The sequence below is a fragment of the Maylandia zebra genome, linkage group LG20 (genome assembly GCF_041146795.1).
Source record: "Maylandia zebra isolate NMK-2024a linkage group LG20, Mzebra_GT3a, whole genome shotgun sequence".
Taxonomy (NCBI): Eukaryota; Metazoa; Chordata; class Actinopteri; order Cichliformes; family Cichlidae; genus Maylandia; species Maylandia zebra.
In genome coordinates, this window is record NC_135186.1 from 29,493,057 (window position 1) to 29,511,151 (window position 18,095).

General features: G+C 37.9%; 2 protein-coding genes across 2 annotated transcripts; both read left to right on the forward strand.

Annotated features, from left to right (window-relative positions):
* Positions 1 to 1,623: 1,623 nt before the first annotated feature.
* ocstamp (osteoclast stimulatory transmembrane protein) lies at positions 1,624 to 4,144 on the forward strand. The gene is made up of 2 exons (XM_004554629.2): positions 1,624 to 2,486; positions 2,570 to 4,144. Exons 1-2 carry the CDS (start codon positions 1,701 to 1,703, stop codon positions 2,918 to 2,920), a joined length of 1,137 nt encoding a protein of 378 aa, XP_004554686.2. The 5' UTR covers positions 1,624 to 1,700; the 3' UTR covers positions 2,921 to 4,144.
* Positions 4,145 to 4,986: 842 nt separating this feature from the next.
* LOC101465378 (thyrotropin-releasing hormone receptor) lies at positions 4,987 to 10,001 on the forward strand. The gene is made up of 3 exons (XM_004554628.2): positions 4,987 to 5,088; positions 6,145 to 6,977; positions 7,840 to 10,001. Exons 2-3 carry the CDS (start codon positions 6,201 to 6,203, stop codon positions 8,227 to 8,229), a joined length of 1,167 nt encoding a protein of 388 aa, XP_004554685.1. The 5' UTR covers positions 4,987 to 5,088; positions 6,145 to 6,200; the 3' UTR covers positions 8,230 to 10,001.
* Positions 10,002 to 18,095: the final 8,094 nt, after the last annotated feature.

Consider the following 18,095-nt stretch of genomic DNA (forward strand, 5'->3'; position numbering starts at 1 on the left):
TTTAGGGTCCTCCAAGGAACCTTGTGATTTTTTTTGGCATTGCTTCCACCAAACCGAGTAACTAAGGACACAGTGGACAAAACGTAAAACACAAGGTGGTTACTGAATGTCAGCTTTTATTTGTTTAAACTTGAAGCAATTCTGATGTTTTCTGATGTTCAATTGGACAGAAAAGAGAAAACAAACCCACCTTCATGGATTTCTTGCCTCCATTCAAGAGCTAAAAAAAAACATGTTGTTGCTAGATATAATTGCCTAATATAGCTTATTCTCAATTATATTCTTAATTCTTAGCACCCAAGCTCAGTTGACACAAGACAGAAAGTAAATTTCAGTGGGGAACGTAACAATGACAAACCAGAGGAAAGATGACACACAAAAGTGTTATGTCATCTAAACTATTTTCAGTTTAGAAGAGGAGTTATAAGCAAAGTGCTCTGTTACTTGTATTGTCAGTGTCACCATCATCAAATCATTCTGAAAGCGCACTTTGGTTAGTGTGACCTGCCACATAGGGCTTATGAGTGTGTCATGCTCTCCATATGATTTTGTGTCATGTGTGGTTTAGATGCAGAGGGACTATCTTTTTTATTTTCCCACGTGGAACTTGTAGGCAACCAACATGACAGTGACTGTTGCGCAAAGTTCCCCTTTTTAGCCTTTACAGTCCACCAACACTTCCTGTTTATTTTCTCAGGCTCCTAATTTCTTAGAGAGGATGAAGATGATCACAGAAAATTTTGTTTTGCTTGTCAGGTAGGAGTTGATCTATTTTTTTGTTATTTAAATTATTTATATTTAACTGTTATTATTATTATTATTATTATTAAAAAACTTTTGTTTTCCACTGTGTCTTTTACAAACCCAGGCATTGAAAATGCATTATTTGTAAAATAACACGATAGGGAGAAAATAGTTGCATGGTTTTTTGTAACGTGCAGAGGGAAGAAAAAAATAATGTTTTAGTTTAGCATATGTTTCAATACTTTAGCCTTATAGATGTTGTTGTTTCTCCTCTGATCTTGAGTTTCTATAGATTGAGCATAACGTGTTGCTTTTTTAGATGTTTTAGCCTACTTTCCTTTGTCAGACAAGTTCTACTTTAGTGATTTCTTGATTCAACTGGACTAACAATTCAGGGCTGGTGGGAGGAATTAACCTTTCCAAAAGAGTTAATTTGTGATTTAGGGGGAAATTACTTTTTTTTACATAGAGCCAGGTTTGAATAGCCTTTTTTCCTTTAATAAATGAAATTATCATTTAAACCTGTATTTTGTATTTGTTTGTGTTGTTTTTATCCAATATTCAGATTTGTTAGACGATCTGAAACATGAGACAAATATGCAAAAAAAAAAAAAAAATAGAAAGGGACAAATACTTCTGTACTGTTTAGTGTTAATAAGAAATGCTTAGAGCCACTTCTCTGTTGAATCTTTAAATATTCTAAATATAAAGTGTTGTATTGTTTTCTCCTCAGAAAGAGAGCAGGATCTTGCAGACAGGCCTTAACGTCTCTGCTGTCATACCTCTGGGAAGTTTACTCGGCACCTTCTCCTGCAGGCAGGGACATCCTCACTCTGCTGTCTCTCTGTTTCACACTTGCCTGTGTTACTGGTGGCTTGCTTCACCACTGGCTGTCAAAGAGTCTGAGATATGATTACGAAGCGTCGGTTCAAACTGTCAGTATCTACAGCGTGAGCATGTTTCTGGTCTCCTTCCTGTGTCATCCCCTGCGCTGTGTGCTAACAATGATTCTTCCTACAGTCTGCACCAAACAAGGACGGAAACTCCTCATCACGGCCTCTGTCATGATTTTGGTGCTGAATGTCATCCCTAATATCACAGTAAATGTGGGAGCAGTGGCACGCATCCTGAAATGCACTGCTGAGGGTTTTGCAAAGACTTTATTAAACTCATCTGAACCTTTGAACAAAGCCAAGACAGACCTTGTTGAAGAAGCCATCAAAGTAAAGTGGGAGGACTTGAGCATTGTTACCAACTTAAGGACTTTGGATCATTACACACATATTGATGTGTCAGATGTCAAAAGCATGTTTACTAAGATAATTGGGAAGATAGAGGTCAACTTCTCACATGCCAGGAACCTCCTCAGAGAATACAAACTGCTGTCAAACCGGATTCTTGCTGCCATCTTTGTTGCACTGCTGATCGCTGAGTCTGCACGCTACTTGAAATCTTATCTGACATCAGTTCATTTTGATAATGGGTACATCTCCAAAGAGCTCTTGCAAAAAATGCCAGTTAATGAAAGGCCAGCTAAAAATAAAATCAATCTTGAAAACTGTAAAGTAATAAGTCAGGAATGTTCCTCTTGTTTCCTATCACTGATTGTGGTAACTTTATATTTCATTGCAATAACCCTAATAGTAGTTTTGGATCATGTTGTGTACTACATAGTTCAGATGATTGTGCCATGGTTGCTGGATTTTCCACCTACATCTGCTGTTATAAGTGTCAATTATAAGGTAAGACAGCACTCGCTCAATTTAATCTTTTTATTTTCTTTTTGGCTTTTTGGAGTCTTTTATAAATTTGTTTTTCCTTTTAGGTTCAGTGGTTCCCCCCTGCGTTTTGTATTATCCCACAATCCTGCATCAAACGGGAGCTGGTAAACTTCCACAGGGATTACAAGTGGAATTTCAGCCCTGGGCCATCTCTCTGTGATGTGACAACTTCAGCTCCAAACCTGGGAGTCACACTCCTGCTGGGATGTCTCTGGCTGATGAGCTACTTTCTGGTTTTCCTCGAGGTTTACGCAAGGCGGTTACGCAGAAAAATCTCTGCATCCTTCTTCAGAAAGCAGGAGGAGAAGAGAATAGCTTACTTGATGAGGAAAATGCATGTGAAGCAAAATAAAAAACACAGAAAAGGGCACATTTCTGTTCATGTGCAAGTTTGAATGACATGTAACAGCTAATGAATAGACTGCTATGGCAATGGGTTGCATGTTTAGCCCATTTGGATCAACTTATCTAGTGGTACTTTCACTTTGTGATGTAACCAAAGTCGTGCAATTTTGTATATTGGTATGATCTGTCCTGTTAGCCTTTTAATTCCGAACTCTAATAGAACAGCTTTGCTTGATTCACAGTTCAAAAAGTTATCTTATACTGGGCTTTGGTGCAGCCCCTCTCTTTATTCTCTATCCCTACTCACACCTATCAAAGCCAACTTTAGTTGTTGTTTTTTTAATTTGAGGCTTTTTGCAAACAAAAGGTTCATGCCCACAGAGCTGTGTATTTGTGTCATATTAAGGCTGTTCAACGACTTCATACAAGAGTAGAAATAACAGAGCTGTCTCAATCCTGACCTTTTGGCTCACAGGGCTCACAATGTTTCTTGTTTCATTCGGTGGTCTTCGTTGTTTCTGTTTTGCAAAATGTAAACTGAATACAGTGCATCCTGTGTATGAGTCACAGTTATAACACCTTTCCTCTGTAAGCGAGTCAACACTCAACATACGCCTCTTCAAACCCTGTGGTTCAAAGCGATGCACCAACACTTCTGCTGAATCTGCATCTTGTTTTGGACAGAGACTCGCCTGGTAACTTTTCCCCCCCATGATATCATCACAGAGCAATGTTTTCTGTGTTCTCTTTTATTTCTTTTATTTCTCTGCAAGTTAGCCTTTTTTTGTTTTGTTGTTGTTTTACCATCCAGCCCCACTAGATGCCACCATGGTGCTTTGGACAGCTGGGGACAAAGACTAATAAGAGGTGGTAGTTCCTGTCAGGAAATGAACAGTAACAGGTCGGATCTTACAGTTTTTGGAACACTGTACTGACCCGAATACCTTTAATAGATTGAATGAATCTGTTTCATCCACATGTTCAATGATTCGTCAGCTTATTTTAATCACAGTGCCCCTATTTCCTTTCTCTTTTGCATATCAGTATGCTCCTGCTTAAAATTCCCATGAGGCTGTGAGGGTTTATTTTAAGACCTCATCCCAGAATATTAATAGACTTCTTCATTGTCTATTTTTACTCCTGACTTTTGGCCACTTCACAATTGTCTCAGCAGTGTAGAGATGATAATAATAAATTATTCATGTTTTGTCTGATATTATGAGTTATTGCTCCTGTGTTACCGTATAATAAATAAAACAAAATAAAAGAAATCACTTTATCATCCTTTTTATGTATATTTTTCATAAACTCTGACTGATACCTTTGACTTGACAAATAATGTGGCCTTCTAAACACACTAACTATAATCCTCATTAAGCTTTCATAACATGAAGCAGTTCAATCAGAAAATTACCTGTTCTGTAAGTTTTTTTCTTCTTTGACACTGTTACATATTCATTACACGCAGTCTGCAGACTGAAAATCCAAGAATCTGCGTGCATTAGTATTCTCAGTGACAGCCTTGTCCAAAGACAGAGGGTCAAAAAGCTTTTTAATCTGTTTTCAATCACTTCTGATTTTGTGGATGACCAGTGTTATCATTTTTTCTGCTATGGGGAGCGCAACTATTTAACAGTATCAGCTCTACCCTCACATGTATAATGCCAGAAGCTGTAAAAACGTTCCCAAATGTGCATCATGGGAATAGCAAGATTCTTAATCTTAGGATGTCTGTGTCTGTTTGTCCCTCTGGGGAGAAGAATTATTCTAATTCTACACACTTTAGAAAACTGGAGAATTTAATGTAAATTATACAAGGAGAAGAGTTAACTAAATTACATCTGGTGTCCACAAAGGCTGTACTTAATACAGCAATTAGTGCTATTTTAATTGCATGTTCAATCATTCCAGTGGATGGTGTGTTGAATTGCATGGTGCCTGCGCTGTTCTTTCAGTAATTACAGGGTTATAGCCACAGAAGCTGACATGATGTTCAGGGCTTGGATGGTAAGATAAAATTGATTTGTACGTGGTGACTGTAGGAGGTGGGTTTGGATATAATGGTGTGAGATGGAGGGAGGAGTATATTGGGAAAGGAGAGAGAGGGAGAGAGCGAGTGAGACAGATGTGGGCGACTGGAGCAACTCTGAAAGAGGATTAAGCAGTCACTTATATTTCCTGGGATACTGCACCTGGGTACTGCCTTTCACAAATGATGGTAAGCTGCCAATTTTTTCCCTTTATCATCTCATTATTTTATTTCCCTGAACTAAATCAAATCCGAACGTGCATTTTTGTTCCTTCCCGAAGAGTCTGGCATTTGTAGGAGAACTGGGAAAGTCTCACATTTTTGATCACCCTAAATGTATATTGCAGCATTACCTTGTGAGATGATTTTAAATGGTTACATTGCTGGAAATTATAGATTTAGTCTGCATGATGGCTTTTAATGCAGAGGAGAACAATCATTTCAATTTTGAGGGTTACATTTTTTTTTATCACATCCAAGCATTGAATAAAACCAGTGTTTAATAATGAACTGAATGAAGACAACATTAGCATTTATGAAGATGGGAGTTTAGCTTTTTAGAAGCATAATTGTAGCACCTTTTTAAATCAAGTTGCTGCTATTAATGTGTGCATTGATGGCTGTTAGGACTATTTCTTAAAATCTATTATCATTTACTGAGCTTGCTACAGTTATTTCATGAAGTGTGACAAAGTGATGTTTTCAAGCCTTGTGCCAGAATAATTGCAACAGGAGTCCATATAGGGAGGAGATTAAAGTGAGTGAATGGATCAACAAAGCGCTAGACTAAACATTTCACACAGTATTGTTATTTAAAAAGTGTAACCTTAACAAAATGCCTCATTTAACCCAAACTAGCTTGAACTTAATTGGCTAAGGTTATTGTGTGGGTCATTGTTTAACAAAAGCAATTTGTCAATGCTCATGTTTGTTCATCTTATAATGTATTATTATATTTTGTTGCATTTAGGCTGTCACACCAGAAAACCTTCAGGCGGTCTCTGTTGTTTCAATTTGACTTCTTGCTTATTTATTTACTAATTTTAAATTATTCTTATGATATGCCCCTTTTAATCAAGGCGCATCCGTACACTGGTTTTAAACTGTAGCTGGGAGAGAGAGTATTACACTTTTTTAAAATCTAGACAAGAATTAAAGGCTTTTACGAAAAGAATTGTAATATTGAACACCCTGCAAGCAAAACTGCTGTCTAATAATTTTGTTTCTCCACATTTTTGCCTTGAGGATTCCCATTTTGCCCCTGAAGATTAACTGAATTTTGGCAGCTGGACTTGAGCAAGATGGAGAACAACACAACCACCTTTCAGGATGTCAGTCGGGTTCTAAATCTGACAGAAATGCCTCTGAACCCTCTTGAAGAACAAGTCATAACGATATTTTTGACCATGCTCATTTGTGGAGTTGGGATTGCTGGGAATATCATGGTGGTGCTGGTTGTTCTGCGCACTAAACACATGGTGACCCCGACTAACTGTTACCTTGTCAGCTTGGCTGTCGCAGACCTCATTGTGCTCCTGGCTGCAGGCCTGCCTAATATCTCTGATGTTGTAGCCTTCTGGATATATGGCTACACGGGATGCTTGTGTATAACTTATCTTCAGTACCTGGGCATCAACGTGTCATCCTGCTCCATCACAGCGTTCACTATTGAACGATACATTGCTATTTGTCACTCCATAAAGGCACAGTTCATATGCACTGTTTCCCGAGCCAAGAGAATCATAGCTGGAGTGTGGATTTTTACCTCGCTCTACTGCACGATGTGGTTCTTTTTAGTGGACACAGATGAGACCGTCTATACCAACGGGGTGGTCGTCACCTGTGGCTACCGTGTCTCCAGAAGCCTCTACATGCCAATTTATTTCCTAGATTTCACTCTGTTTTACGTGATCCCTCTCATTGTGGCCACTGTGCTGTATGGGCTCATTGCCAGAATTTTGTTCATGAGCCCTCTGCCTTCGCATCTTAACGACCGAGCCGGAGGCGGGTCAGTTCACCAGGGGCACTCCAGTACCACCAACAAGGCCAACAAGGGTGCAGTCTCTGCAAGAAAACAGGTACTGCTAAGGTTATAAAGACAAGAAGCTTAGAGCAAAAAGGAAATAAAAGTAATAAAAGGGTTTTTTCTGAGTGGTTCTGAATAAAAATCCATAAACAGATTTAGGTTCAGTCCTAATAGGGTGCTTGTTTGGGTTCAAAGTGGCTTTGTGGATGGGTTTGACTATACCACAGCTAAATAACTCAACAGCCTGACAAGATAGTTCATAAACACGCTGAGTATTCCCAGAGGAGGAAACCAGTCTCTGCCATCCCCGCTAACCTGACCTTTGTAGTTTTGAGTGAACTAATAGAAAACTATTAGAGTGTTTGCCATGACATTTGGATTGGCCACTCACATCCCCCTCGAGGTGGGCTGTAATTGTTTTGTTCTTCAATTATGTTTTCATCTAGCCTAAGGAAACAATTGATCAAAATTTTCATTTGTCCAAATTATTTGTTCATAGCCAAAAGGTACCAACAATTCCCGTCAGCTTTCACTGATGAGACTAATTAACAAATGTCTTCAGGGCTAACTAGCAAAAGTAAGCACTATGAATGTCTTCAAGGACTTAAACTGAGTGCTATGATCTTCATATCAATGTATTATTTATCATTTGGCTCTCTGTGATAGCAGACTTTCTCACTGTGGTTGACAGGGTCTTTTATTCTCACTGCAAGCATGTTTGCAAACTATCCTGTCCTTATGTACAGCCTTAGAGCTATTTATGTGCGTCATGGATTCATATTGGGCATCCTCTACAACACTCACTTGACAGTAAACTCTGAGTCACGGCATGCAGTATGTCTGCTGAGATAATTCACATAATTGTATTCTTCCTCATTGTTATTCCTTATTTCCTTCCTCTGCTGTCTCAATAGATAACAAAGATGCTGGCTGTTGTGGTCATCCTGTTCGCTCTGCTCTGGATGCCTTACCGAACGCTAGTAGTGGTCAACTCCTTCATTGACCCGCCGTACCACAACACCTGGTTCCTGCTCTTCTGCCGGATGTGCATCTACACCAATAGTGCCATCAACCCCATCATTTATAACCTCATGTCGCAGAAGTTTCGTGTTGCTTTTAAAAAGCTCTGCAAGTGCCACTGGGGCCACAGGGAGGCCGAGTACAATGTGCCGATGTATTACAGTGTGATGAAGAATTCGACCCATGAGTGCAATGAACCGGTCACAGAGCAAGAAGAAGTCAGTTATCACATCACCCACAGGTCCAACATGACAGATGATGAAGCTCTCAGCATTTCTTCATGAATTTTCCTGAAGAAATGAAGCGTTTCAGTGATTGTGCGTGTTTTATCGGTCCATTGTTACTGGCTGTGGGTGCATGATAAATTAATTATGACAATGTTTAGGTTTTCTGTTATTTGCACCTGTTAAAAAATAACTACTGTGAAATCATTTTACGTGTGGTTTAATAGTTGTGGTACTTTGTGAAACAGTATTGTAACACCTATGTTGTAAATATCAGTAGAGTCTGTTAGTCCATGCGTTCATGATCTCAGTTACCTCGCCAAAGGAGGTTATGTGATTGATTCAGTTTGTTTGATTGCATGATTACTCAAAATGTTATAAATGGATTTGCATTTTACCAGAGGGGGGCAAGGCCCAAATGAGAAGTTATTAACTTTTGGAAATGCTCAAGATCCAGGACTTTTTGGAAGGATTCTTTATCGCAGCACTTTGGATCATATCTTCATAAATACATATCGAATTGAGTTAAGAAAAAAATGGGAGACACTGTCTTGATGTTATCAAGAAAATATCACAAAACATTTTGCAGCCACATATCCTTCAGTGATTCGTTTTACGCATAACGTGGAGGAAGTTTTTAGTCTTGGTGGAGCTATGAAGTCTCCAGCTGCTCTTGTTACAATGTGCGCTAAACAAAATGTATTCGTTCTTCCAAATGCTTTGTTTTAAGACACACTGGGGATTTTATGTAATGCATGCTTTGTGTGCGTAGCTTGCCTCAAGACATTGTCCAGCCTTTGTAACTAGTTGTGTCAAGAGCTCGTTCTCTACAGCTAAGCCTCTGCAATACATGGCTCTACAAATGTTAATAACAACTGAACTTCTGCTCTTAGTGTGCTGAACAGTCTGAAGTGGCCTATACTTTGCGATAAATCACACTTTTTACCAACACCAATGATCCACACACACCACAGTCCATTTTTTTTCTCTTTTTTTCCCCACAAAGGACTACATTTACTACATGGAAACAAGATAATATAAACAGCTTAAAATTTACTTTATCTGTGGGCACTGAGCATTTCAGACTGTGCAAGTATATCTTCCATTGCATCCTAATTTCAACATGACTAGAGGTCCATGAAGCGAGAATATTTGAATTCCTGCACAAATATCGACAACTTTCAGTGTTTCAAGTACATAGTAGCAAATTCTTTTTTCTTTATATCACATTAACCCTCATCGTCTCTTCCCTGAATTTAGACTAACGTATAATGCTAAAAACTAAGCAAATCTTATCCCCTCATCCATCCACCAAAATTATTCCAGACTACAAAGGATTTTTTTTATGCAGGACATGTTTGTATCATTACATTTTCAGTCCTGCAGGAAAGAGGTAATGATCACAGAAAGCCTGATGGCAAACACATCCGTTTTGATTCGAAACATTAAAATACAGCCAAAGGAGATCTAACAACAAGCAACAGTATTAAATAAATATTGTGATGCTAATTGGCATCAACAAGTTTGCACTCTCCCTTATCTTCTTATTGTTGTGGTGTGCTGCCAGCTGTATCAATGCGTGTCTTTGCACCTAAATATATGCAGGTCCATTTGTCACTTAGTATGTAAAGAACCAGTGTGAGGCCCATGTATTAAACATTTACAAATGTTTTGCATATATTGCAGTTATCTATTCTGTACTTGACTATGGAATTTTGTAAACAAGCTTGTGTTGCCCTGTGAACTGGGATTAACAAATCCCCTTTACACATCTAAATGTATTCATTATCTTTATGACAGTTTTGTGTGTTGAATTAAAATAAATCCCTACCATATTATTCAGGCATTTCTTTTAGAAAATAGGGATTTAATGTAGATTTGCTTTTGTGAAGTTGATTCACAAGTACAGTGGGGAATTAATTATTTGATCCCCTGCTGAATTTGTTCTGGTTTGCTCACAAAGAAATGAACAGTCCCAGAAATGCAGTAGTTTCAGTAGTTTCATTTTAACCCTCTCAAGGCAGGCGTTGCAGATTTGCAACAGTTAAAAACTAACAACCTGATTACCCCACATACATATTTTATGAGGTTTTTTTTACTCATAAGTACCACTGCAGGACTTGGTTGTGCATTAGCAACAAAAAGTTCAATTTGAGCCTGAGAGGGTTAATGGAGAGAGACAGAATATCAACCAAAAATCAAGAAAAAATGCATTACAAAAAAATTTATGAACTAAAAGTGAAATAAGTATTTGATCCCCAAGCAAAACCCTACTTGATGGGGAAACCTGCATTGGCAAGCACGGCGGAAAGATACTTCTAGTAGTCGGTCACCTGGTTTTCACACATCACAGGGGGGATTTTGACCCACTATTCTTCACAGAAACTCTCTAAATCCTTTATGTATCTTGGCTGCCATTTGCTAAATGGCAAAGCTTCAGTCCTATCCACTGATTTTCAAAAGGTTTTAGAATTTCTTCTTCTTTAGCCACTTCTTTGTTACCTTGGTGGTATGTTTTGGGTCATTATCATCCTGGAAAGACACATCCATGCCCCACCTTCAGTGTTCTGGCAGAGAGAAAGAGGGTCTCAGCCAAGATTTTATGTTACATGGCACCATCCATTGGGCCTAAGTGTGAGAGCTGATGTTGTTTGCTACCCTTAGAAGAAAACAGCCAAAAAGCATAGCGATTACACGTCCATGCTCGGCTGTGGGGGTGGTGTTCTTTGGGTCATAAACACCATTTCTCTTTCTCCAAACACAGCAGATCGAGTTGATCCCAGAGAGTTTGATTTGTGTTTGAGCACAGTATTTCCTCCCACGATTTCTGTAAATCATTTAGGTGTTCATTGGCAAACTTGACAGGCCATATCTGTGCCTTCTTCAGTAGGAGGATCTAGCAGCACTGCAAGACTGTGTAGCCACATAATGAGTTGGAGAATCTGTAATTCACTGGCTTACTGATTGTAACAGGATCAAATAACAATTTCCCCTACTATTGTTCTACAGGATATTTCAAGCAGCACATAGCTATTGTCCGTTTTCATTACTCTTAATAACCTATATCTGCTCACAATATGAATTAATTCCATATGCAGAGTTTCATAGTGAAGCACCACAAGAGCCTGACAAAGAGAATGAGGACGGAAACCTACAGCACAGAGCCAAAGAGAAGCAGCAGAAGCTGTTGACTGAACTCTAGGGTGTGAAAAAAGGAGCAATACTGTGTGTGTAGGTATAATAATAATACCACATGATTTATAATTCTCTCACATTGTTGTGGAGGACTTCTGACCCACTCTTCTTCACAACGTTGCTTCAGTTCATTGAGGTTTACAGGGATTTGTTTATACACAGGGCTCTTAAGTTCCTGCCACAGCATTTCAATCAGGTTGAGATCTGAACTTTGACATAGTCATTAAAAGAACTTGATGATTTCTTTTTCAGACATCCTAAAACAGATTTGCTGGTGGGCTTGAGAGCAAGCAGCTTGTCCTGTTCCATGACAGGATATACTGTGATAGGTCTCCACCAAACATGGTGCTCTGTATTATGGCCAGACATGTCCATTTTGATCTTGTCTGCCCAAAGGATACTGTTCAAAAAGCCCTCTGAACAAACCACCCAGTGACTGGGCTGTTTAGGTGCAGCTTTGCAAACTGTTGACATGTAGTTTTTAAAGAGAAGAGGCTTTCAGTTCTACACAAGCCGTGCTTGGTTTTGTTTCTCAGAGCCTTTCACAGTCTGACATTGGCATGAATTTACTGGGACATCACACTCCTGAGAAAATTGTAGCAGACCAGACCAGAAACCTGCCAAAATTGTTTTTACAAAGACAAGAGTACTGTATGGGTGACGTAAGGGTGTAGACATTAAACTGTGTACAATTCTGTGAAAATTACACTTTCTTTAAACTGTAGAGTAAATACACATAAAAATGTGTAACATACTCGATCATTTGTCATGCATTGCTGTTCTTACGAAGTGTGTCAGACTATATCACTTTTTTTTTGCTACAAGAAAAACAGGAAAAAATACATCAATTCCTGAAATAGATGAAAGGCTGCAGGCTGCTGTTTCAACACCGTCCCCTGTTTGTTGTCAGTTTTCATAGAAACTGCCCAGACATGCTAAAGAAATGACTCAAAGTAACGCAGACCAAATTTGAAAGAGATCTAATTTCTTTTAAAGCAGCTAGTCTGACTAGTCTTGGTTACCACATGTTGAATTGTTGTTTAAAAACATGCTGTGCTTCAAGCTGACAGTTGTTAACATGGAGTTGTCTGGCTGTAGATTATTCAGTCAGAAAATAACTAGCAAGGAGGTTTACTGAAAGCAGCCCTCTCCATACAACAATTCTTTAACCTTTAAGGGACAATTTAGTATTTTTTTTTTTATTTTAATTTTCCTCTAGAGTTTTCTTTGTCCCAACGATTCACATCTGCGATCCTAAACAGATTTGTCAACTGTCAGTTTTCATGTTAATACTGTTATAACCTTTAACAACATCAATGATTCCCAAATGTCACCAAAACAAGAAAAACATGCAAAAAGCTCAACAGTTGCCATTGTTTCACATCAAATTGAAATGCTAATGAAAAGTAGCTCATTTGAAATTTAAATGCAACTGAGAGAAGAGTGAAGTGTTTAAGGGGTGAAAATACAAAGATCAGATAATGCAGAGTGCGTTTATACAGAGTCAAAGTTCCTGACGTGTTTTACACAGTTTCTCTAACTTAGTGGAATCTCCTATTCAGTGTTTCTTTTATCAGTCTTTATGGGAAAAACAATTATCTGCAATCAGAAATTAAGACATTTCTGTTAAAGGGCATTTACTTTTTAATCACAGAACACACAAAACACAAACCACAGCTTGAATAATGAAAAACAAAAACTGGATAAGAGCTGAGTATCTCTTCAGCAGACAAATATGCACAAAAAAAATACGAAGGATATGAAGCCATTTTAACTCAAATTCTAATATTAGAATATTTTAAAACTCTAATTAAGTGGTTTTGATGGTTGAACTTAGCCAAACGGGAAATTAAAAAGTTCTACCACAGGGGTCAAACTCCAGTCTCGTGGTTTAAAGTCATGTGTTTGTGCAACTCACCCAAACAGTTTCATCAAACTGAAAATGTTCAAGTTACTCTAACATAGGCACACACATTGACAAGAGTGAAATGAGACACAAGGTGATATTCTTGGTGGTTTTATGTCATATTAGTATAATGTTGACACAAATGCTACAAAAACATAAGCTCCTTGGCAGAAGTAATAATTTGACTGGCTTTTAATGATTTGTGAAGTAGTTCTGATGCCTGTCCTTCTCATTACATGCACAGTCATTAATAATCAGGCTCCATCTTATCTTAAAGATGCCATAGTACCATATCACTCTCTCTATCAGAATGCTGTTCTAATCTAAGGTCTTTAAAAGTAGAACAGGAGGCAGAGCCTTCAGCTTTAAGGCCCATCTTCTGTGGAAGCACCTCCCAGTTTGGATTTGGGAGACAGACGCCCTCTCTGCTTTTAAGATTAGTCTTAAATCTTTCCTTTTTGACAAAGCATTGGGGCAGGATTGGCTGACCCCAAATCTTTCCTTAGTTATGCAGCACTGTGGGCTTCCCATGATGTGCTGAGTGTTTCTTCTTCTCTCACCATTTTCACTATATTTTATGCACCACTCTGCATTTAATTTTTAGTTATTAATAATTATTAATACCTATTAAAGGCTCTCTTTCACAGCTTGCCTTTGCCCTGGCTTCCTCACTTTACCCCTAGTTGGTTGCCCCTCCTTGAACTAGTTCTGCCAGGGCTTTCTTCTAGTTAAAAGGGAGTTTTCTACAATCATAAGGGGCCCAAAATGTGAAAAGAAAATATTCTTCACACATTCTTCCCACCCAATAAACCAAGACCAGCAGTGATATGTATGTTGATAAAATGTAACCGTATGGCAATTATAGTGCTAGCATTGGAAAATACATTTATTGAACCGAAGGCATTGTGTATTATTGTACCTACAATGATCATTTCCAGGCCCCCAGTTTTATCTTTAGCCTCCACGGAAGTATCTATGCATGATTTACAGTTCATAACAATCCCATGTTTGTGTTTAGTTTACCTTCTTTAGCTCTCCATTAAACCACATTTTTTTTCTGATTGGCTGCCCCCTGTAAACAGACGCTTTAGCCAGCAGTTGGGTGTGGGGTGCCTAGATAATAGGGATAGCCACTCTTAGTGACATCATACATATCCAAGAGTGGAGACTGGTGTCTGAAACAGAGCAGTCTGAAGCCTGGGATTTTGGTTTATAGGTGTTACTTGCACATACACCATTATTTAATACTTTGGAAATGTTCACTATCAAGGTTCTGAAGTAGGATTTTTTTTCAGTGCACTGATTCCACATTTATGGCTCTCCTAATTTACAGCCCTTACATTTGATAGATGTAACAGATCTGATGGGAATAAAGCCTAATGTGATTAAGAAATGAACCAAATTGTGTTTTATTTGTGTCACAGATGAATCTCAAAAAGCTCCTCTCAGCCTTTTTGTAAACATCATGCAGGTGATGTTGAACATAAAGAAAAGAACAGGCAGCAGCAAATGTTTTATATTTTAAACCCTTTTGATAACTGAGAACACGAGAAGCTGCTCTTCTGTGAGGATGAATAATTTGTTCATTTGTTATTATTCATTTATTTAATAACATGCGACTGTCGAGAGCTCTTGTCTTGTCAGTATCAACATAAATAATCAAAGGGCAGCCAGAGTGTTTGGTGTTGAACAGGAAGCCCATTACACTGTAATGAAGAGCCTGCTTATTTTTTCTTATCCATTAATCCTCCCATGTTTGAATGAATTAGTCTCTTAGAAGGTCCTTTAGCAAAAGTACAAAATGCTAGAGAGCCGACTTTATTGCGACATGAAGCTGGAAGACAGGGGATGGGTGAGCACATCTCACACTTTTCAGTACCCTCAAAGCAAAACTTTTGCTTTTGTTTTGTTCTTCAAAGGAGTCTGATGCGCACAGAAATAAACACCCTGGAGGTCTTGAGGTAAATAATATAAATCCATAAACATAACTCAATTTTTTACTGACCTTTAACTTAAAAAAAAAAAAAGAACAAAAGCTCTTCGTGTTTTTGAACGCGGGCACCAATTTTGTAAGATGAAAAGGGAGCTGAACTTAGCCAAGCTGATACTTGATGTATATGCACACACGTTCAGTTTCGTTAAAGTGTGCAATACAGTACGCAAATATTTACCCCATAACTGCTGTCATAGTAATCTTTCTCACACCATTTATATAATTTCTTTAACTTTTTCAGGATCCAGTTATTTAAGTTGCATCTATAATGTATATGTTTGTTTTTAGCTCAACTTGTGATGCTTTTATTCTGAAGGTTTGAGTAACTCCTTCAAGCAAACAGCAAGCATGAGCATGTTTTGAAAGTCATGCTAATCAAAATGCACTTTAGCAGGATATTTTTAAGAAAACCTTTGATGAATGGACACAAATTTTTGTGCATATGGCCAACAAGAAATTTATTAGTTTTATCTTTGTTATTACTTTAGTAGAATTTCATTTTGCCAGCTGTGTCTTATATTAACATTCTCCATCTTGCTATTGCAGTGCATTTAGTTTTCAGCATTGCTTTTGAGACAAATCTTTGAATAAATCAGTTTGTCTGCCTGTAGTTCAAGAGAACAGTCATTTGACAAAGAGAGCACACCCTCACATTTGGCATTTGACAAGTCCTGTGGGTCTGAGATCTAGCTCCAAGAATATTGGACATATTAAAACAACTTAAACAGCCAACCCTATATGGGATTTACAACCTCATGCATTGAAATGTATCAGTTGAGCCATCAGCTGATGTGTCCTGGCATTTAATTAAAAAATTCATTGAATCTTGTTTTGACTTTATTTTTACTCCTTAATTAATTGTCCCTCCCTTTGACTTATCTCTGTGTTTATGGCTTCATATTCCTGGTTTGTTCTCCCCCACCAAAGGCAGGGAGTGTGGTCAAATTTTGTGTGATTGTAAATGGTAATAAAGGCTCGAGCTGATTTAATTTTGATGAAAATCGGGTCAAGCAACTAGTCCCAATGTTGACCTTGAAATAAAATTTTATAAAGCCATATTGAGAATAATATATGATATGAAAGGGCATGGAGAGAATTATACAACACTATTTTTATTTTTTCAGTACAATTACCTCTCTATTATTCCCTACAATAATACCCTAAACCCACATTGTATGAATATATCTTCAAATCTCAAGTTTTTCTGGCTTATAAAAGCCAAAGACTTCAGTCAGCTCTGCTCCCTCACATGGGTAAAGATAATAAAATATACCATTTAGTATGTAATGCTTTAGTGTCATAAGTCAAAAGTTAGACACTGGCATGTTGTTATAAAAACAGGCTAATGTCAGCATGTTGAAATAAAAACATCATAAAACATTAAAGTTTTAAGATAAGATAAGATAAGATAACCTTTATTAGTCCCACACGTGGGAAATTTGTTTTGTCACAGCAGGAAGTGGACAGTGCAAAAGTTATGAGGCAAAAATTAGAATACAATAAGAATAAATACAGTACACAACTGTACAGAATAGAATAAAATACTATATACAGTAGAATAGAATAAAATAAATATACAATAAGATAAAAATAGAATACAAATACTATATACAACTGAGTAAAAATACAACGATGACAGAAAGGATTATTGCACTTAGTATTATTGCATATGTATGGATGTGTGTGCTTGATCAGTTAAAGTCTTTATTATGGAGTCTGACAGCAGTGGGGAGGAAAGACCTGCGAAATCTCTCCGTCCCACACCGTGGGTGCCGCAGTCTCCCACTGAAGGAGCTGCTCAGTGCTGTCACAGTCTGCTGCATGGGGTGGGAGATGTTGTCCAACAGGGGGAGTTGTCTTCTCTGGCTGCTTTTGTTATAGTAACTGAGTTTCCTTGTGAGTCTTCTGTGCTTTTACTTCCTTTATCTGAGTTTACTCCTTTGTGAGTGGTTGTTTGGCTTTAATTTTTTTCCAACCGAGCCCTGTTCCTACATCTGTATCACTGTGTAATTAGTCCTCCATGTATACAGTCTTGTCTTTTCCTTTGTCATATTTTCTGTTTTCCCTTTGGAATTCCACTTTTTTAAATAATAATAATAATAATAATAATAATAATAATAATAATAATGTTTAAATTCTTTTTTTTGTTTACTTTTCCTTGTATGAACAGATTGAGTACTCAATAGGACTCGTAAAAATTTTCAGTGTGATATTTTGCACTGCTTTTTACATCAAACAAATACACAGGCTGAATCTTTCCCTCATCTCTGCAGCTCAAATAAAATTCATACTGCTTGGATATATACACTGAAAGAATATATCATATATCCCCCTGTGAGTTTTCCTACCATGTGATGAGCCTCTCAGAATCAGGGTCTGATTAGCATCAGAGACCTGACTGAATGTGGAGGTTGTGGGTGAGGTTGCTATGAGACGGCCTGAACTTCATTCCTGGACTATAGATTAAAGTAATGATGGGTAAGAAGTATGCAGCTGTATCGCAGCTGTACTGTTTGTTCATGTTTACAGGTGCTGAACAACTCTTTGTGTTTGTCTGTGAAACCCTCTTCCTTCCATCTATGACTGTATCATAATCACAGTCAACATGTTTAAGTTGTGCTTTAATTTAATGCCCTCACTTGTTTTAGATCAAATTCTTCCAAAACTGGCTTCACGGATTTACTGGAACTGGTACATTACAACACATTTCACTGCACCTGTGGCAGGCAGTGGCCATTTCATTATAATGTTACCAGATACTGATACATATATAGATACTGTTGGTAAAATAAAATACTAAAATAGTGATGAAAAGTACCTACAGTTAGGAAA